Source organism: Phoenix dactylifera, chromosome 2 (assembly GCF_051530095.1).
Source record: "Phoenix dactylifera cultivar Ajwa chromosome 2, Ajwa_hap1_PhDact_Kaust_v1.1, whole genome shotgun sequence".
Classification (NCBI taxonomy): Eukaryota; Viridiplantae; Streptophyta; class Magnoliopsida; order Arecales; family Arecaceae; genus Phoenix; species Phoenix dactylifera.
In genome coordinates, this window is record NC_143191.1 from 34,775,156 (window position 1) to 34,797,217 (window position 22,062).

The 22,062-nt window shown below is 37.1% G+C and overlaps 1 protein-coding gene across 2 annotated transcripts; it reads left to right on the forward strand.

Moving 5' to 3' along the window:
* The first annotated feature begins 425 nt into the window (after positions 1-425).
* Positions 426-20,209, forward strand: AAE17 (acyl-activating enzyme 17). Of its 2 annotated transcripts, XM_008783828.5 has the most exons (14): positions 426-765; positions 1,952-2,081; positions 2,183-2,433; positions 4,811-5,015; positions 6,452-6,492; positions 6,581-6,703; positions 8,953-9,026; positions 9,653-9,873; positions 18,055-18,149; positions 18,329-18,545; positions 19,190-19,315; positions 19,392-19,490; positions 19,575-19,787; positions 19,893-20,209. In XM_008783828.5, exons 1-14 carry the CDS (start codon positions 509-511, stop codon positions 20,001-20,003), a joined length of 2,163 nt encoding a protein of 720 aa, XP_008782050.1. In that variant the 5' UTR covers positions 426-508; the 3' UTR covers positions 20,004-20,209. The 2 variants fall into 2 exon arrangements, with proteins under 2 accessions (XP_008782050.1, XP_088572274.1); XM_088716148.1 differs by lacking the exon at positions 1,952-2,081 and having other exon boundaries at positions 461-765.
* The last annotated feature ends 1,853 nt before the right edge of the window (positions 20,210-22,062 follow it).

Consider the following 22,062-nt stretch of genomic DNA (forward strand, 5'->3'; position numbering starts at 1 on the left):
ATCCTATGGAGCTGCAACTTAAGTTCAAATTTGATCAGAATTGATTCAGGCCTAGCTCATAGCGTGACCGGAAGCCGGCCTCGAGCCGACCTGGACCCATTCCAGCCCTATCTAGCTACGAGTCTCGTATAGGTTGCGTTAAATCCGGGTCCCCATTGTCCACTCGTGAAGCAGCCCCGACGCTTCTCCATCCAGAAATCGGATAGGACTGTCACGTTAGTTGAGCTCACGAGCCGTACCAACCCAGCAACCAAAACCATCGTTTACATGGGCCTCAACCCATCTCATCTAAACTGCACCCATCAATAAATACAAACTCCAAGAGGCTTCACCTCGGCACCAAGCGACGCATCTCCCATCCAATCTTCCGAGATACACTTTTAACTAAAATGTGCTGGAGCGACAACATCCGTCCGCTGCGGCCGTCTTCTTTGGGTCCCAAGAAGCGTCCGATCCTTCTAAGACAATAGGAAAGAAAAAAGGCTGGCGCCGGTGACGGAGAAGAACAATGGCTTACGAGAGCTTGGATCGGATCACAGCCGAGAAGATCTCGGCCGTCGGCATGCCATCGGACGAAGCGGAGAGACTCCACGGTGAGCTCGCTCGGATACTCCGGGACCACGGGAACTCCGGCCCGGAGACGTGGAAGGAGATCTCGAGGCGCCTCCTGAGCCCCGATCTCCCGTTCCCCTTTCATCAGATGATGTACTACGGATCCTATGAAGGCTACGATTCCGATACTCCTCCTGCTTGGATTCCGGACAAGTGAGCTCTTTGATCCTTTGTCTCTTTCTAGAATCAACAAAAAAAATAAAAGAAAAAAAGAAAAAGAAAAAGGTATTCTTTTAAATTCTGGGGTTTTGGTTATTGCATTTCTTTTGTTCAATTATTTAATTTTGTTTATATTTGTTAAGAACATAGAAAGTATGATTTTTTTTTGACAAGATTTGATTTTGCCTTCGTTTTCTAATAAAATAAGTAAGTAGTACAAAACCATGCATAGAACTCCGAATAAAATGAATTGATATTTCTAGTTTCGTAAAGTTGCATATTTGGGATTCTTGGAGGGAAATAAGTAACTGGAGAACTTATGGTTTTGGTGTAGTTCTTTTTTAAGGTGTATTGGATGAGGGCAAGATTAAAGTAATTGTGGATGTTTCGGAATTGAATTTCTCCGTTATCCAAGAAGAGGCAGGAACTTAGAGCGATAAAAGGTAAAAGGAAGGATCAAACGTTCAAGAACAGTAGTGAATAAGGAAAAGTAGAGATTTTTCGGTTTCTTTTTGTACTTGTAGCTCTCAAACCATCAACAATTCATAATATTGTTGGGTATAGATAAAAGAATAATCTGAATTGTTATTGTCATCTGATGCTCATATAAAGGTAAAGTTGAAATTAATAATGAAAACTTAGAGGAGTGCCCGTTGATATGATTGGAAAAAAAAAACATATTGATTTGTCAGTTGATATTGATGTTTGTAGTTTCAGCTGAAATGGATTGATTCTGGCTGAAGGGAATTAGCATTTCCATGAGTTTCAGTGCTCAAATGGCTCTGACTGATACAGAAGTTCACATAGAGGAAAATCAGAAAGCCATTAAACAAATTATAAAATGGCTAGAATTGCATTTCTGGACAGAAAAAGGGAAAAAGAAAAGTTAAATGAGGACAACAAGAAGAAGAAGAGTCGAGGAAGAGCTACAAAAGAAAGTCTTTATATTCTGTGTATTAGAGCTACCAAATCCAGTACATTTGTATATATTCCGCAAGATCATTACCTCCTTGATTAAAAGCGAAGTGACATCTTGTCTATCCTTTTGCTGTTTGAACATGGCATCAAGTCATCAACAAATGAGTGTCAGTGATGTCCTCTTTAACTATCGGTTTTCTAATACTTTAGCATAAGTACATTCACTGAACAACTAATAAATTATAAAAGTGGGCAAAAACAGAGAGAGTGCAGTTTTGACAAACATTGGTCGGGTATTAGAGAGGCACGGAAAAGAGTTCCTCGGTTCAGGATACAAAGACCCAATTTCAAGCTTTTCTGACTTCCAGAAATTTTCTGTCTCAAACCCTGAGGTACTGGTCAAAGCGCCTTGATATCTTTCCTTTCCTGTGATGTGAACTTCAATTTGTTTTGCATTAGTGCTTTGGTTTACATGTAATGGTTTATTTCACAGGCTTACTGGAAAATGGTTTTTAAGGAAATGAGTATATCATTCTTCGTGCCTCCATCATGTATTTTACATGAACATACTTCTTATCCTGGAGGCCAGTGGTTACCAGGGGCTTATCTAAACTGTGCTGCCAATTGCTTGAGTTTGAGTGATAAAAGAGGCCTGGATGACACAATGATTATTTGGAGAGATGAAGGTTATGATGCTTTGCCTGTCCAGCAAATGACACTAAAGGAACTGCATGCAGAAGTCTGGTATGCTTTCGTGGTCTACATAACTATTTGCTTTAATATGGAAGTTGTTTTGCCTTATAGTAGTAGCCCGACTGTATCTTCTTCTTGTTATCATATTCTTTCGCACACTATTTCTTATTTCTTGCAGCAAATATATACTATACCTATTTGATTAGAATAGAAAAACTGATAGATGCATATTTTATTCAATGGTTAAATAAACACTAATGAAAAAAATTCTTTTTTATCCATGTTCGATGTTACTCCTTGGGTGAAGACATATTTTCTAGTAAATAATTTCTTCTAGCAATTTTACAGATTAATGTTATGATATGTCAGTGAGGAGATCCATTACTTGAATGATTTTAGTAAATGAACATTTATGTTGCGAACAAGTGTTTTAAAGTATATCTCAATATGGCTAAAAGCTTTGTTAGAAAAAGATAGATGGGTGAATCATGCATAGGGTTCAGATGCATTTACTCTCTTTTATCATTTTCCTTTTCTTTTCTTTTCTTTTTGAAAGAAGAGTTAGGGAATCCTAGCCCAATTGTATTGAAATAAATTTCAAAATTACAAAAAGAGGGGGAAGAGATATAGTTAGAACTAAGGATGGAGAAACAGTTGAGTATATATATTTAGGAAGGAGTGAAAGTAGTTGAGATATGGGATTATGAAGTAATGAATAAATTCTCCAAAAAATCAAAATTTTGAATAGACCATCGAATTCTAGTTTTTGCCAAATTGTAATGAGTTTTGAATTACCCTTTTGCTTGAAAATTTTAATCTTTTGTCAGGTTGTCATCCTTGTTCTAGAATCTCACTTCCATTCTCAGTTGCACCAGCTTTTTAATACCTGTTGTCCTGTCATTCTCTATTACTATATCCAGATAATATATGCTTATGGACATTGTTTTTGTTTTCTATTAAGAAAATGGGGGATATGTGGAAATAGGTAGGAGAAAAATACACCACATGGTTAAACTCAATCACTGAAGATCCTTCTTATTTTATCAGAATAAGCTAGAATAAGTAGGTTGTAATGATTATTAAATGCTCGTATAAGATTCCCCTCTCCCTTTTCTCAGGCATGCTTAGGTGCACTGGTATTAATCATGTGCAAGTTATTGTTTCATAGGTGAAAGCAAGTCCATTCAATTTCCTGGGTTGAAAAATCTGTGAAGTACGAATAAATGGAATGCATTGTGATCTCTAAGGATGAGAACTGTAGTTTAAATTAATGTCAATCAATTGTAATGTGGTTGACGCTGATGCTTCAAGCACTAATTACCAGTAGCATTTTTCAATCAATTGTTACATGCTTCTATAATTCGAATGCTGGATTACTAGGATATATTTCATCCTCATTTTCAAACCACAGATTGAAGTTTTGTTTGCCATGCTTGTGTTGGTTACAAAGACCAGCTCAATATGGCACCATATTATGTTATGTCAGTCATGAGTCAGGGAATCATTCACGTAACAGGGCATGATAGAATAATGTAGACTCTAGACCATTGTACAATGCACCATCTGGACAATATTGTATGTGCTGTAAGGTCTAAACTGGTGTGGTTTATACCATAAGATGCACACTTATGCTATGGCTTCTTGACCATTGCTTCAAGAAACAGCAGAAGTGAATTTATTTTTAAATCTATAGGTGTAACTCCTACTTGAGATCAACAATTGCAGAGAGGAAATCTTATCAGAGTTCATCTTCACTATTGGACCAGACAATTCTAGTTAATATATTCGTCATAGAAAATAAATAAATAAATATATATATATATATATATATATCTATATATATATATATCTATATATATATATATATATCTATATCTATCTATCTATATATATATATATATATATATATATATATATATATATATATATATATATATTCGTCATAGGAAACAATTAATTTATAGCTTCAATTTAGTATAAAAGAAAGCTACTAATTTAACGATCAATGTTTTTGAACACTGGATTAATTGAAACAAACATTAACATCTAGATGTGTCTTACAATGCAAGGTTGTGAGTTCGATATTGTATTTTATGTTATTTCATCTTTATATGAATGTGTCCAAAAAGCATGCTAAGGTAGTTCCTCCAGAAAAGTCATTGAATAAATTCCCTTAGTATGCTTTACTTAATGCTCTTGCACCAGTTTTTATATGATGAAAGTCAGATGATGCTTTTCTTTGGTAAGGATGGAGTGATGATGCACCTGAATTGTTAGCTAGTTCTTTTCTGATTTTCTGTCTCAGTTTCAAACCTACTCTTGCTTGCAATTAGATTAGCATCTAATAGTGCAGTGCAATCAAAAATATAACAGAAATTTGGCTTAGATGCCGATTTAGTGGCACTTACTTTGACATCTTATTTTGCAGTATGGTTGCAAATGCAATAGACACAATGGGCTTGACAAAAGGATCTGCTGTTGCAATAGATATGCCGATGACTGTGACTGCTGTGATTATCTACCTTGCTATTGTTTTAGCAGGCTACGTGGTTGTCTCGATTGCAGATAGCTTTGCTCCTACTGAAATATCAACGAGACTCAAGATTTCAAATGCAAAGGCAATTTTTACCCAGGTTGGTGCTTATTTTAGCATAGTCTACTTTTGTTGCGACTCATGTTTGAAACTTTGAATGACTCCAAGTTATGCAATCGTGTCTAAGATCTAACTCATGACATCACTGACTGAAATTTGCTTATTTTGGTGCTATTTTTACTGCAAATGAACCTATCACATAAACCACTAATTATCACAAATTTATATGCTCTTATTAAGATCATGTAGAATTAAACTATGATTGGACAGTTTTACCATGCAGGAGTGATTTCATATTCTTTTTTTCTAATATTCTCGACTAGAAAGGCACGGCTTTTCTGCTCTTCTTTAAAAGAATTAGGGTACTTGTCTGCTTTCATGTGATTTAGATCCAGTATTTGCATTTAGCCTCGTAATATTGCTGGTTGCTGCTGCAGTCACTCTTGCTTTGCTAACCAGTCCTGCATAGCATACTGGATAAGGAATTTTCAAAACTTGAGGGTGGCTTTCTAAATCCATGCATCCAATAGTTGCCTAGAAAATGTTCTCAAAGTGCAGGCATAAGAGTATAAACACAGCCTATGCATTTGCTATTTTACCTTAGCATTAATAGTGATTCTATTGCAATCTATTGCCTGAATCTGGGCGTTCATTAAGAAAAAGAACTTTTTTTCATGGAATCAGGGAAACTGTTTCAAATACAAACTAAATGAAGCACCATGAGTATTGTTTGAGGAATGAGGCTTCAGATTGTCAGTGGGAAGCTTGATTGTTCATGTTATAACAGTTGGAATTCTATATTATTCTAATTTGCAAGCAGCATTCATGATTTACTTCAATTTTTTTTCTTTCTTTTTCTTCAAGGGAATGTGAAGAGGGACCCAACCAATGAAATTATATAGGTCCATATACTTGGAGAAATGCCTCCCAAGTTTTGAAACCTGAACCTCCCCATTTGGAGGGATGCATTCACTGGGCTGTCACCTCATTCACATACCGCTGAAAATTGTTATTGCTTGATTTCAGTATGTTTGTTATGAGAGCATTTTTCAAGAGAGCACCTGTGAACCTACTTGTTGTGCAGCTTGGGACCTGTGTTAGAGAGAGTGCAAGCAATGTGGTTAGGGTTGTCGGTGTCCAATATCATGCCAGCCGTAAACGGGTGTAGCTGGTAATCTCTTACAGTATATCCTGGCCTCCTAATGAAAATAATTGCTGAAAGCTTTGAAACAACTGTGCAGCATATGTCATATCTCCTCGTGAAAATAATTGCTGGAAGCTTTGAAACAACTGTACGGCATAAATATGTCTTCTGCTTTCTACTATGCTATCTTTAAATTCTGTTCTTGTTAAGATATTTGAACATAAGTGGTACCTCCGTTTACACTATGTTTTCAATATAGTGCATCTGTATAGCACTTTAATGTGTTGTGCATGCCAATCTGTTATTTACCGCTCTTTCTTTTCTTTTGCCAGGATTTTATCATTCGCGGCGAGAAGAAACTTCCCTTATACAGGTGATGTTAATGATTTTCATGGTGGAAGTGTAAGATTTGCTTGTCCTTGCAAATGCATTTTCTCATGTTTTAACTTTGGTTGTTACAGTAGAGTTATTGATGCTGATGCTCCTTTAGCAATTGTGGTCCCTACAAGAGGCTCCTCCATCAAGGGATTACGTGATGCTGATATATCTTGGCATGATTTCTTGGGAAGAGTGAAGCATACCAAGTATGATATCTTCTGTGTATGTTTTTTCTTTTCTCTTTCCTTTTTAAATATATGAATATACTGAAGCTCCTTATACTATCAGTCTTGGAATGCCTTGAAATCTATTTTGCTAGCTTGTCTGCATAGCGGCTGTATAAATATTATATATGAATATTTTGGAAAATTTTGAATTTTAAAACAAGAGGTCAAGATAAAGTGAAGCCATTCAAATTCTCATATCATGTGAAGACACTCTAGTTAATCAGAATACTGTTTTGTTATAGATTATGTATGCATATATAATTTTGCAATGCATGTGCGCAGTACCTTTATGATTTGCAAAAGAAATTTCTCCATCTAAAGGAGCTATATGTTATGTGAGATCAGAGGTTGCATAGTAAAAACAAATTCATGAGGGGTCTGTGAGGGCAATGAGAAAGGGAATCTATGGTTGACTGATTAGAAAGGAAAGCTGGAATTAAGGGTATAAGAGGAAGGAAGAATCCATGTTATTAAAAGCCTCGCTGGCATGCAGAGTAGCTTTACGCATGGTGTCTTTTTGTCCTCCACGAAACCTATCAATGCTTATTCATGCTCCTATAGCGTCGACAAACAATCCTCCAAGAATTTGAAAGCAATATGTACCAAGGAAGAATCTCTTATCAATATTATTATGACTGTAAAATTGGGTACAGGGCCTGTAATTTTTATAGGCTCTAGGGCTTTCAAACTGACATGGCACTTGTTAAGGCCTTAGAACTCCTAATAAACAAGACTCCAGAAATCACATTTTTCAGCCTGAATGATTATCTTTATGGGCAAATTGGCAAGATCATAACATCCAACAGTTCAGAATCTTCAGTGACATGACTTTAACTTCCTCCATTCTCCAACTTGTGTGATTCATGAGCTGTTGGGAAACTTGTTAGGTAAAGTATCTAATGACTCTTTTCCTGCCTCTTGATTGAATTTGATGATATGATCTTTTTTAAGCTGCTTGCCCATAGACATTTATGAAAATGTCAACTCCTAATCAGGCTGGGACTTTGATTCAACTTTCTAAGTTATAGACAATACCCAGGATCATGAGCAGTCAGCATCATATCAACTTGGTGCTTTCTGGGACACTTCAGTTACAGAGTCTTTCTGCAATTCCAGCTTCATTGGTTTTGATTGGGTAGGAGTCAGATTGCAATCTGATGCAAAGTCCTCTAGTGTCTGGATCATGAGTCAGGCCTGAAGCCAGTGTGGATACCACCAATGTTGCGTCCACACTGGTTATTTAGTGGACATTTTAATTGGATGTTTGATTGCTAGATGTTGGATATTTGATGGAAGCCTACATGATGTTAAATGCTTTCTGACATGGGGTACTCCTATATTGCACTTTTCTGTAAATAGCTGAAGCTCAGGATCCTTTACTGGCCATTTAGTGACCATCTGGCATGAGCTTTGATGGGCACCGCATGATGTCTTTCAAGTAACTGATGCACATCAACTAATTTGAAATGGTGAGTTGGACTCCTAGCATATGAAGTGGGAGCTATGCAGACTCTGCTTAGTCTATCTTCTTGACCTCTTCATGTGGATATTCTTGGAGGTTTTCTTCCTTTCTGCATTATTTGAAGCTTTTTCATGTCTTCCATGCAACTGGATAATCTTTTAGCCATTAAGGACAAACAAATAAGCTACATTTTATTCTTAGGAAGTTACAGAGCAATCAAACAACCACAACTGCTCTAGGAGGTGGGTTTGGGTATAATCAAGAGGATACAGTAAGCCTTTTTCATTTTCTTTCTTACATTAAGTCCACATAGAAATAGTCCTCTATTCCATGTGGAAATGGTTCTTCTGTTCAATGGATCACCAAATTCTAAAATAGTGCTTCAATTTCACTTCAGATTCACATAAAGTATGTATTATGTACACAAAAATTACAGAGAAATAAAGTATGAGGGTATGAAGATGCATATTACTAATCTGAAACTTATAGTTTGTTCTGTTAAATGTGATTTAATATTCAAATAACTATTTTTTTTCTTAAAAGATCATAAAAGAAAGCTGTTAGTATATATTGGGGGATCATTTGTTATCATCCTTGGAACCAACTCTATTCCTTAAAAAATTATTAGAGATTGAGATTATCTGTTTATGTATAAGTAGCTAATAGTGGGTCCACATGTGAGTATATATTCAGCTGTATTTTATGGAATGATTGGATACTAATGTTCAGAAAGTTCTCAATTTGTATTATTATATTGAAATTGCAGAGCGAATGATTATATTGCAGTTGAACAATCTATAGAGGCATTCACAAACATCCTTTTTTCATCTGGAACTACAGGTGACATTCGTGGCCCTTAGTAACTAAAAGTTCTGCTTTTGCATCCTGTTGATACATATAGTTCCTCATAGAAGTCATGGTTCTAGTGATGTTACTATGGTTATGTGATGGCGATATCCTACGACCTTTAAACCATTGATACGTTGCAAAAAAACACTACTATCAAAAATTTAAAAAGTCATAAGCCTTTTTTAAGTTAGAATATTGTGAATAATGAGCGGTTGAGGGCAAGCTATTAGAACGGCATGTAGTGACATAACAGAAAATTAACGGTCGCACTAACCATTAAATGATGATGTATTGACAGTCTTAAAGCATATAAAGCAGTCATTTAAATACAATATTTGTGCACATCTGTGCAGATTAGGACATTCAGTTGTAGGTAACTATAACAACTCTTAGGAGTTCTATCTCCCTAAGTTAGCATGTCTAAGTTTCTCATCAAAAGAGACTTTTAAGTTGACCCTGAGCTATTTCTAGACCAATATTATCACCCAAAAATTGGATATCCATTTTGTCTTGATGGATCCACCAGATTAAGTTTGCCTTTGCTTAGAAATTTATGATTTTGCACATCATTTCCAACCTTTGCAAATGAATTACTCTCTCTGATTACTTGTGTGCAGGAGAACCAAAAGCAATTCCATGGACACATGCAACTCCTCTCAAGGCTGCTGCTGACGCATGGTCTCATATGGATATTCGTAAAGGAGATGTTGTTGCATGGCCTACTAATCTTGGTTGGATGATGGGTCCCTGGCTTGTTTATGCTACTTTACTAAATGGAGCTTCAATGGCACTGTACAATGGCTCCCCCCTTGGTTCAGGGTTTGCAAAGTTTGTACAGGTACTATTAGCTTTGCTCGTATAAGTTTTTTATTTCATATGTATCTAAGAAAATCTTGCTTTTGATCCCTTCAAGTTTTTTCCCCCATACGGACAATTCAAGGATCTAAACAATCAATTTTTATCATTGAAAAATCATGCTTCTGTGGACATAATTTCACACACAAAATTCTGTTTCCTTCTGAAAACAGTGGAAGAGGCTGTCTAACAAAATCTAGTAATTATTTGCTAACAAGTGTTCAAATTATGCCAACCTTAATTCATGGCTTTTCTTTTAAAAGAACAAGCTATGAGTTTGTCATGAATAATTTCATGAGTGCCAGCAGTCCTTTCAATTAGCTGTATTGTAAGAATCCTTCATGACTCATGAGTACAATGGGAGACATACCCAAGCATGAAGCAGTAGCTATCCTCCTCCCGGATGATGTTCATCTTTGATTTCCATTTCTTCCTCAATGAGTTAAATAAGGCTTTACTTTTCTCCTTCCCTCCTCAATGTCCTAAATAAGGCTCAGAATACCCAAACAAATAAACAAATGTTTGAAATTTCAAAGCTGTTATTTCTATGGTGCTTAGGAAAATTATTCATTCAGAGACAAGAGTTTGTTTTCTCCTGAAAGAGTGTATCATCTATATGCAAACATAAATCTGTGTATATAACATTGATTGCATGATTTATTATGGGCCTGCTTGGTTCCAGGTTTTACTGAAATGAGCTTACACATTCTAAAATAATGGCCTTTTATTGGCAAATGTATAGAACACATGTTTGATTACTTTCCACAAAACCTGTCTTGGCAAAGCAGGTAGGTCATAAAACATTTAAAATGAGTTTCAAGAGAAACATGCTTGCCATTTTTACATAAAATCTTACTTAAAAAGAGGGTTTATGATAACTGCATTAACAGAGTAAAAAACAATTTTACAATATGCAGAGGAAATCAAGGTTTTAAATGTTGGCAGGAAGGCAGGGCATCCCACCATCCCATGTGTCGGGATAGTGTCTTAGAGTGTTGGGATAAGTCAGGAAATGGACTAGGATGGGATGAGACATCCAATGTCCTGAGTGTGGGCATGTGGGGGACAAACATCCTGTTCCATAGAAAAACCAAGACACCCCATCCTGCGGACTTAAAATCTTGGGGGGAATGATCACATTACTAAAAATAATCCAATTACTAAACATAGTCACCTTACAATGGCCTTAATTTCCTGTATTATCATTCTTGTCTTCTTCTCTGACTATTTTTTAAATATTTTTATTGATTAATTAGTTTATTAAGATATGGGTTCTTTTAATTAATTTTTTTCAAGTTTCTGCTTAGAAGTTCCCAATACTAAAGGATTGCCAAGTATATGTACCTGGAAATTTACATAGAGGATATTCAGGAGCTTTCCCCAAGTTTGCAACAGTTTAATCTTGGTTTTTTTTTTTTTTCAGATTGTAGCATGATATGTTACATTATTGTTCTATATTTCAAGACAGACATGCAAGTATGCATATCTGCATGTGCATGCTTATTCCTTATTCTGATATCTTGGTATTCCAGCACCTTTAATTGGTGGCCTTGACATCCCTACCAATTTCTATGTGACATAGTATTTCTCTTGTATTAGTGTACTGTAAGTCTTGAAGGCAATTTTGGTTTGATCAAAGAAACTATTCTCTGAAATGGGTATCACCTACTTCTACAGATCTTGTCTTTCGTAGTTCACCATTTTACTCTCTTTTAGGAACTTCTCCTTGTCCTTTTCCTCATTGGTGACCCTTGTTTTTTCTAAAGCAGCAGTCATATGATCATCACAAATTCATTCTCTGTACAAAGCATTGCCAGTTATTCTCTCTGTCTGTTTGTCTCTCTCTCTCTCTCTCTCTCTCTCTCTCTTTCTCTCTCAGTGGTATGCATGGTGTAAGTAAAATGAAAATTGTTTGTTTTCATCGTTTCAACAAGCAAGTCTCCTTTTTCTTGAGGTAAGTGGGTGGTTCTTGATAGTATTTTGTCTCACCTCTTCATTGGTATGTGACAGACCTAAAATATCCCCAATTTTTTATAATTGTTTCAGGAAATTGCCCATAATCTTTTTCCCTATCAAACATGATATTCAATTTTCATAAGACCCATGCCTTTGTACCAAAAAAGGCTCCATTTTTTTTTCACTTCATGACTGCGCCACCCAGTTTTCCAAAAAAAATATTTTTCCTCAAGTCTTCTTACTTTTCTGCTTCAATCCAAATATTATTTCTCATATACTCTTGTTCAAAGTTCAACAGCCTGTTATATTAATCTGTATTTCAGCTGCAACAGTTAACTCCAGTTTTTACACTTCTCTGGAATTCTTTTCCATAACAATATGAGAAGAGGATGATGTTCATGATCATGATGAATTCTCTTTTGTCCTTCCCAACTCTCTTGCCAGATCAATTTAACTTGAATTCCTCATGATATCTTGAATTTGTTTGAAGAGTTATCTTGCCGTATTTATGCAGTAGAAAGGTATTATTTTATCTGATCATATATTATAGCAAGGTCCGCCGAACTTGTACCGGGGCTCATATCGGTCGGTGGGCGAGTCATTACGATACCGGTTTGGTACTGTATTGACATAAGGCGCGCTTGGGCATGTCAATTCAGAACCAGCACGTCCAATTTTTTTTTAAAGTTTTTCAAGTTTGATTAATTGGTAATCAATTTTTTTAATTTTTTCAATAATTTTAATTACGATTTGATGGTTTTTGATGTTTTTGATATTTCTATGATCTCGGTATAATCTAAATGATGCATCTTGTTGTTTTAAAGTAATACAAAACATAAAATCATTAGTAAGATGTTGCATGCTATAAGAATCCATATGAAATATCCTAAAATTAACAAGTGAGGTAGAAAATATAAAATAATACAATCAATTACATATATTTAAAGTACAACATACATATTGATATCTAAAATTTCGTCGAGTGGTGCTGCCTCTCATAGATATCCGAATCATTAGCATAGTCAGGAGGCACATCAGCCCAAATTAATACAATCAATTACATATATTTAAAGTACAACATGCATATTGATATCTAAAATTTCGTCGAGTGGTGATGCCTCTTATAGATATCCGAATTATTAGTATAGTCAGAAGGCACATCAGCCCACCCCTCTAATCAAGCGGCATTGTAGTCTTATATGTTCATCCCATAAGGAATGCCGCTCTGGGTTATATCACTCTCGGATCTCTCGCCGAAGCTCTAGCTCCGAGAGGTATCCTCTGGCTCATAATATGGTTGTGGATGGTCATAGGCTGGCTGTGGTTATGGATAGGGTAGTAACCATCGGAAGACGATACCTCAGATGCACCATATCCATATTCGTGTTCATATGGGTCATAGGCTGGCTGTGGCTACAGATAATAGGATCCAATATATGAGTTGGAATCTGATACGTTTATGGATCCTACTCCACGTACGAGGTCATCTGCAGCTACAGTGTGTTCTCCTAAATGACCTCGAGGAGCCCATCTCCTATATACAATCATATCCTCGCGGGCTCTACCAAATCGTGCATCGTGGTCTCTATCCTATGTAGCATGTATAAACTGGGACTCACCGATGAATCAAATTCCACCCCACGACTGTCTCATGTCCACTTTCTGGTCAACAGATCCATGACCATTATCCTCCACACTCTCCTTGGGGGCTACATGTGCCTTTTCTTTTTTTTTTTGGGTGTGTTAAGCAACTGCATGCTTATCCTTCATGCTACTCTACCTGCTTACCCTTCGTGCCCCTCTGTCTAGCAATGTTGGGAGGATGGATGTCGCTTTCGTGACCGAGTCGACCGGATAGCGTGGTGGCCTCGTCTAAGCATCTCTCGATCATATTTCTAAAAGAATGTTTCAGACAAGGAGGGATGTGATGACCGGCTCCCCAGTGACCCCTATGGTTGTGGCTGATCAGCTAGAAGGATGCATGGAATGTTGCGATCTACTTATTGTCTTGCATCGATTATAATCTCACTAGCTACAAAATTGGCCGATTGTGGAGACGATCCTTGCTTATCAAGCTCCGGCTCCTATTCCTGGCCCATAATTCATCTGATCATAGGATCATCCTTATCGTTAACAAAAGCATTATGAATCAGATCTGTGTACTTTAGTTCTACTTCCTCCTAAATGCACTTTAGCCTTAATCTCAAATTGTAGTGAATATATATAAGATCATTGAAGCACTCCTGTCTTAGACGGTTCCTCTGTTTGCATGGATTAGGGCGAAGATGGACCAGTGCGCTCAGCCACTCGGACAAACTAAAATGAATCCGCCATTCAGCTGCAAAACATTGAAGAAAATTATATATGAGATAGTATCATATTAGTAACCATCTAACGCCAGGTAATAGTTATTGTTGATGTGTAAAATATCTGGATTTATATTTTTCTTATTTACGACAGCTGCTGAGACTCCAACGCTGTCAGTGCCCTCTCTAAATATTTTGGTCTGTGAAAAAGAAACGTGCTATAATATGTTAATAATTGTAGATAGTAGTTAACTTACGCATGCCACTTAAATTAACTTACCTCTTCTAAACATAGGACCGCGACTTTTAGATCAGGATCCATCTTGTAAATCATATTACGTAAAGCGGCCAGAAGTTCGACATCTATATCGATTTCAGGTACTGTGTACTGAAACTTCGGGTTTAGGTAGTATGCTACAGATATAATTCATAATTGTCTTAGTAAAATTGTACAAATATAGGAGTAATCTAATTTTCAATGTTCTTGCTTACCTGCTAGATGCAAGTTCCTACCCATCTGGTAGTCCCACCGCCACTCAATGATACAGATATACTCCTAGGCATACGTCGAATCTGCCTCCTTGATTTGAATCTGTCCCCTCCATTATATGATACAAGAAGCCCATTTGGGGGTATCTCTTGTTGTTCACGATCCGAAGCATTTCATACAATGGTTTAATAGCCTTCGCTATCTTCTCGGCCCGCTGCTAGAATGTTTGCCTTGTCCCTAAGTCCTCGATAGTGCCGGCTCTCGCAAATCTACTTTTCTGCTACTTAGGACTGACAAACATCTGATGTAGGCTGCTTTCCTCTCAAGAAAGCTATGTGCAACATAGTTGGTAGCAAACCATATCACTCTATCTTAAGATCTTTTCCCCTACATACCTCCTCATCAGTGATAGGACCCATGGATGGTTATAAATATATCTGGTGATGGTTTAGGCTGTCTCCACTGTCTGTTGCACTCTATGAATCTTCGCCATGTCCATCAACATGAGGTCAATACAATATGCAACACATGAGGTCCAAAAAATATGTGGGTACCGCTTCATCAGGATCTCTCTGGCGGCCTTATATTATGGCCCATTATCAGTGATGACCTGCATGACATTCTCCTCTCCAAATTTGATCAATCATCTCCTCTATCTATCAGAGGATGTATATGGCGTCGTGCGCCTAATCGGAAGCATCAACCGATTTATGAAAAGTCTTCGTATCACAATGTGTCAACAAGTTGATAATGCTTCGTCTAGTAGGACTGGTCCAACCATCACACATCACCGTCAGTCCATATGTGAGCTACTTGCTCTTGTATGAGGCAATTTCACTTCTCTTGCTTCTCAATATTATGAGCTTATTGAGAAGCTCATCGTAGATGTCCTTCGGTCTTGGAGGATCTACACCGGGACTGGCAGCCTGTATAGAGAAAATGATAGACCTATATCGAGAAGCTCATCGTAGATGTTCTTCGGTGTTGGAGGATCTACACTGGGACTGGCAGTCTGTATAGAGAAAATGGTAGACCTATAGTACGTATTGTCTGTTCCATTTGCTGGAATGTGGCTAAAGTAAAATCAGGATCCAATAGCTCGCCATATATCCTTCTTCTTATTCTTCTTTAGTATTGTGTCAACCCTCTGCTGCTTGAAATCCTTGTCGAGGAAGGCATGTGGATCTAAATCATGGATGGTGACTCCTAGTGGAATCTTCTTGGAAGACTTCTTTCTACTACCAAAAGATCCCAACATAGATGCAATACGTCCACCGCCTCTGTTGATAGCCTCCCTAATTGGGGAGGTTTTTCTGAACTCTGAATTTGCCCTGCTGCTCGTAGAACCGGAGCCCGATTCGCAGTATGAGGGCCCAAATCGAGCTTTATGTCTGGCCACCTCATCCTGCTACCACTGAACATCCAGGCTTGCCTGAGTGATAGCCTGGATCTGTCTCTCCTCGTCATCTGAAGCGAATGCCTCCTCTGACTTTCTAGAGTGATAGGAAGGTGGTTCTACCATTCGTCGGTGCACCTCCACTTTCTTCTTGGAAACCATCTCCTTTGCTGCTTTCAAAACAGCGAAGTGTTTCTCCATCAGCTGTCGAACCTCTTGTGGGCACGTCTGACATATAGATACATCGAGGTAACCACCAACTAAGTGCTGCTTCAACTTGGTTGTTTCTCCCTTTTTGAACTCTGTGTTGCACCAATTGCACTTTCAATGGTGTCGACTCGAGAGCATTTGCTCATGATCTCAAATGATGTCGCGCTCTGGTCTCTTTTTTTATTGATGGTTCTATTCTTACAGATTTATCAAGTACGTTAGTTTATCAATTATTTAAAAATAGATTTTTTTAGGATTAAGATAATATTTTTTTACTTCAAAAAATACATCTTATTTACCTAATATATAGTACTAATTTTTTATATTATATATATATTAATAATTTTTAAATTTAAAAAATATTTAAATACCATAATTTTAGAAAAATATGTTTTTTACTTCAGAAAATACTTGTGAAATATGTATTACATACTACTAATTTTTCATCATTTTTGGTATTAATTTTATATTTTTAATTATTTTTAAATTTAAAAATATTTTTTAATATAAATATTTAAAAAAATAATTTGAGCAAGAATTCATGTAGAAAAATATAATTGATGATACATATATTTTTCTAAGTATGTGCGCATGCATCAAAGGCTACTTCTTTCTCGATTTTTTTTAAATTTAGGCCGAGGCTACTATATGCAAGATCGCATCAAAATTCGAATAAATAGACACCAAATTTAGCTAGAGAGTAGCTTGCATGTCCCTAAATACTCTTCTGATTTTACAGTTTATATTTTAATTTTATTTTTTAAAATCTAAAAATATATTTTTAATTTTTAAAATTATATATAAGCTAAAAATTAAAATTTTTTATTTTATCATGTAGATCATTCATAGATCTACAACATATCATAAAATCAAATCCAAATCAAAAATTTTGGTATGATGTCTCTTATTTTGCAAATGTTAAGGTATTTTTTGGCCTAAAAAAAGAGAGAAAATGAGATAGGAGAGAGGAAGCATCCCTTATTTAGGGTTGGATTTTTCTTCAATTGTGTTGAATCAGTGTATTTTTCGTCGTAGAAAAACGAGAGGGGAAGTATTCAGATAGGTTGGAAAGGCCTGAGAAACTTCTCGGGCCTTTCCAATCAACCTTTAAAACAAAGGGAAGAAAGGTTGGGGGGGGGGGGGGGGGGTCAGTCCAACTCGGTGCGAACCAGACGGTTCGCATCAGTTCCGCACGGAACCGGCCGGTTCAAACCGAGTTCGGGCAGTTCGCGACCGGTTCCGGTTAGTTTCTATCGGTTCGGAACCGGTTCCGGCTGGTTCCTATTGGTTCGAAACGGATTCTGGCCAGTTCTGAGCTGGTTCCGAAAAGAAGAGATGAACCGACCCGGTCCCCCACCGGGTCGGCTTGCTACAGGCTGAACCGGGCAGTTCGGCCCGGTTTGGCGGACTTTGCATTATAGTGTTACAAAAGCCTTGACCAATGAGATATGTGGTCTCCATTTGCTTAATTGTTGCATCTTGGTAAAGGTTTCTTGGTAAATGGTTCTGTTCTCTCAATTACTCACAGTGACATGTTTCCATTCTGAATCATTTCATTAATTTGGATGCAAAGCATTTGTTTGATGTGAAAACAAATTTGGTCCCTAAAATTCTCTGTTTGGGTGTCATTTGTGCATCTTATACTCGGAGACTGTTATAATCATGCAAAACATTATTGGTAGACATGTTCTGTGCTGTCTGTATTGACTCGTGAATGGTCTAAGGAACATATCAATTTTAAGGCTATTGCATTTGTCTTTCATAATTAAAGTTATTGTGAACTAATTAGTACTCTAAAATATCCAGGATGCTAAGGTAACTATGCTTGGTGTAGTTCCAAGTGTTGTCCGTGCGTGGAAAGATTCATGTTGCACTGCCGGCCTTGATTGGTCGACCATTCGGTAAGATCAATTTCTGGATTATCCTGCTATTCTTGTTTATGTCCTTTCTGTTATAAAGTAATAGAAATGGTGATATATCCAATGTCCGTCTGATTCCTAAATGAAGAAATGTTCTACATCACTATGCAGAATGAGTTTGTCAGCATTTTTATTTTCACTCGAATTATGATAATATGTAGATGCTTCAGCTCCACTGGGGAGGCATCTAGTGTAGATGAGTATCTATGGCTGATGGGAAGAGCTCACTACAAGCCTGTCATTGAGTACTGTGGTGGTACAGAGATTGGAGGTGGATTTATCTGTGGATCATTGTTGCAGTCTCAAGCATTGGCTGCATTCAGTACACCGGCTATGGGTTGCACCTTATTTATCCTTGATGGCAATGGAATTCCACTAGTAAGTATAATTTTAAGTTTCTACTCATGATATGAAACTTTCATAATTTTGTACAAGTTCATCTCGAATTCTCAATAGTTGTGGCATCTGGAATAGCTCGGAAATAGGAGCATGCAACTGTTATACACACAAATGCGCATAAGGACATAAATGCCCTCCCTGCACCTGCCTGTGGATCACAAGCCTCTTATGGCCTCTATTCCAGTTCAATGAAGGGATGATATCCTGCATAATGAGCAGCCCCTGTATCCAATATTTGTGTTTTTGTAATTGATATGGAACTCCATTGCCTAAGTACAAGATAAATATAGCCAATCCCATCACCCTGGATTGAGAATTATAACTGAGCAGGGAGGGATTCACCCCAATCATCCTTACCTTGGTGCAACCAATAACCTGCCTTTCTGCCAACCAATCAGCTGGCTGGTTCCCTCTTATATCTAATTTTTCACCTAGCAGATTATCTGCAACTGATCATCCTGTTGCCAAAGAGGGGCCTCCAATCTCCAAATTGAGTCAACAGATGCCTTACAAAGTTACAAGAAAATGCTGATGGCAATGATTAATGGCTATCTGCTGTAAAGATATTAACTGGGTTAGTCGTGGCATTAATAACTCCTGATTATCTTTGCTTTCAATAACAGCCACAAAGCAAAGCTGGCACTGGAGAGCTAGCCCTTGATCCCACCATGTTTGGAGCATCAACAATGTTATTAAATGCTGATCACTACGATGTCTACTTCAAAGGCATGCCGGTTTACAATGGCAGGGTAAGCATTTCTTTCACACTTTTAATTTGTAATAATGCAACCAATTGATATGTTCTAATCTAGTTTGGCAATGCAGCACCTTCGAAGGCATGGAGATGAATTTGAGCGTACTCCTGAAGGATACTATAGGGCACATGGTCGTGCAGATGACACGATGAATCTTGGTGGCATTAAGGTAAAGAATCATAGCAAGTGATTTTAAATCAAGAGTCATGACTTAAGCATTCTAACCAAATTGTCATAATTGGTTCATGCTCAGGTAAGTTCCATCGAGATTGAGCGTATCTGCAATGGAGTTAATGATGCTATCCTAGAGACAGCTGCAGTTGGGGTGCCACCTTCTGGAGGTGGACCTGAGCAGTTAATTGTAGCTGTTGTCTTCAGAGATCAAGATTTTGTAGAAGAAACTTTAGACCAGCTAAAATTAGCATTCAATTCTGCACTGCAGAAGAAATTGAACCCTCTATTTAAGGTATTATGTTTTGTTTGCTGGATATTGTTCCATTTTTCCCATTTTGGAAGCATTTCTGCAGAGATCTAACTAAATATTCTCTCATATTATTCTGCCTCTATGCAGGTTTCATCTGTTGTGGCTGTCCCATCTCTTCCTCGAACTGCTTCGAATAAAGTCATGAGAAGAGTTTTGCGGAAGCAATTATCCCAACGTAGAGAACGTGCCAAGTTCTAAATCATTAAGGGCTTGTCCATCAAAGAATTAAGAGCATCTAATTTCTTCATGACTGTCCACCTTCTTGTGAAAAATTTGCCGATCTTGGATCTCCATATTGTTTGTTGTTTTCTGTTTGTTGCCTTGTGTCCTCTATCATAAATATTTGTAATACCTTCTTCAGAGGAATTATAGTTAGTCCACTCCAATATATCTTTTAATTAAAATTGTAAAACCTTCAATGCCGAATTATTAAAGCATAATTTAGTAATAATGGCAATTCAACCAGAATCCGACATGCCAAATCATATAGGTCAAATATATTAAACTGTTCTCTGTAGCGTTATCGGGTATAACTTATAGAACTGTGCACTGCCAAGCATGCCTTCATTTTATTCATAATTTAAGAGAAAAGACAATGTTGGATTAATATCAATTTAGCATGCAACTCTATTGATATGTTTGAGTAGAGCAAGTAGAAATTATAGCATCATTATATGGACGGGAATGGGCTCTTTATCTGGCCTGCTTCCAAGCAAATTTTATCTCCTACTTTAGTCCTAATCCAGCACTTAGATACTTAATCTTGCTTTCCTTTTTTATTTAATGAGATTGATAGTCTTTGAATACTTCATATTTATCATCATAAGTACGTGTTAATTAAAAATTAGTGTTAATTATAGAGGGTATTTTAGATATTTTGCTAGGTAAGTGTCCTACCAAAATCTGGAGAACCAAAATCAGGATTGTTTGCTTTTAAGAGTGCTATGGATATCCTGACGCGGCGAGGAGTTGTAATATTAAGGTTATACAAGGAGTCATATGTAAAAATGTGAGTACTGTCAAATATCAGCATACAAATTACATTTACTCTGCTATGGGACGTAAATATCTCATAAAAGTTTATTATTGTTATAGAATAATAATATGTGTAAATCAGGTAAGACATTTTATATTAAGATCAAACAATGTCACGTCGGTATAGATATTGCCGACATTAGCTAAACTTGGCAATATTTTTTTATATTTAAATCTGGACATTACCAAAAAGGTTCTTAGACAAAAGAGTATTTAATTTTAGTACATGGTTAGCCGATTCTAGGGGTGCAAATAGGTTGGCTTGGATCGGGTCATAAGTGATCCCGATCAGATCCGATTTCTTGTTTCGATTCTAATATTGAACCCAAACCCAACCCAATAGAATATTGGGTCGGGTCCATGGCTAAAATTTTTGATCCAATGGGTCATTTGGATCGGGACCATGTATAACCTAGCCCAAACCCAAAAAACTTGGGTCCAGGTCAGGTCCGAATTAGGATTGGGTTGGATCCCTATACTTGTCATTCTCTGTAGTTAGTTTTTTTTAAGCCTTAATGTAAAATTTATGGCATGTAACAATACATAAAGACGGTCTCTTCCGTTCCTCTTGTCCCTAAATATAAGAAAAGATTAGAGAAATAGCGAGTTAGGGACCCTTAAACACCCCGTGGGCCTTAACGGTGTACCAGGTTCGGGTCGGGTCGAGTCAGATCGAGGCGGGTTAGAATTTAATAAATCTAGACCTGACCTAAAAAATGGAACGAGTCTAATTTTAGAACCCGACCCGACCCCATGGATCCTTTAAATCGGGTTAGATTGAGTCTAAGCGGGTCGGGTCGGGTCGAGTTGGGTCATGGATCAACCCGACCATTTGCAGCCCTAGCCGATTCCAATTCAAACTCAGGAATACATTTTAACAGACAAGTCCTAATGGAACACAAATATTACCTAATGTTTTAGGTAAACCGTCCCAAAGTCATTGGCATGGACTATATATATAGCACATGATGAAATCTTACCTTTTGTATGAATTTGCAAATACTCTTCTGTATATCTAATTGATGCAATATTAACTATGTGTTTGTCGCATTGTTGCAATGTGGCACACCCTTCTCCCAATTGGGATTAGAATTAGTCGAAGGTGCATGTGTCTGCTTGTCTGCCGATATGGAGGCCAAGATTAAGAGCATATTGAACAATAAAAAATAATATAACAAATTAGTTTTATAAATGCCACACCCCAAATTCGGGATATAATATG

Coding starts and splice junctions, on each gene's coding strand:
- AAE17 (XM_008783828.5), top strand. CDS start 509: ATGGCTTACGAGAGCTTGGATCGGATCACAGCCGAGAAGATCTCGGCC. Junction 18,546..19,189: donor ATGGCAATGGAATTCCACTA/GTAAGTATAATT, acceptor TTTCAATAACAG/CCACAAAGCAAAGCTGGCAC. Junction 19,788..19,892: donor AATTGAACCCTCTATTTAAG/GTATTATGTTTT, acceptor GCCTCTATGCAG/GTTTCATCTGTTGTGGCTGT.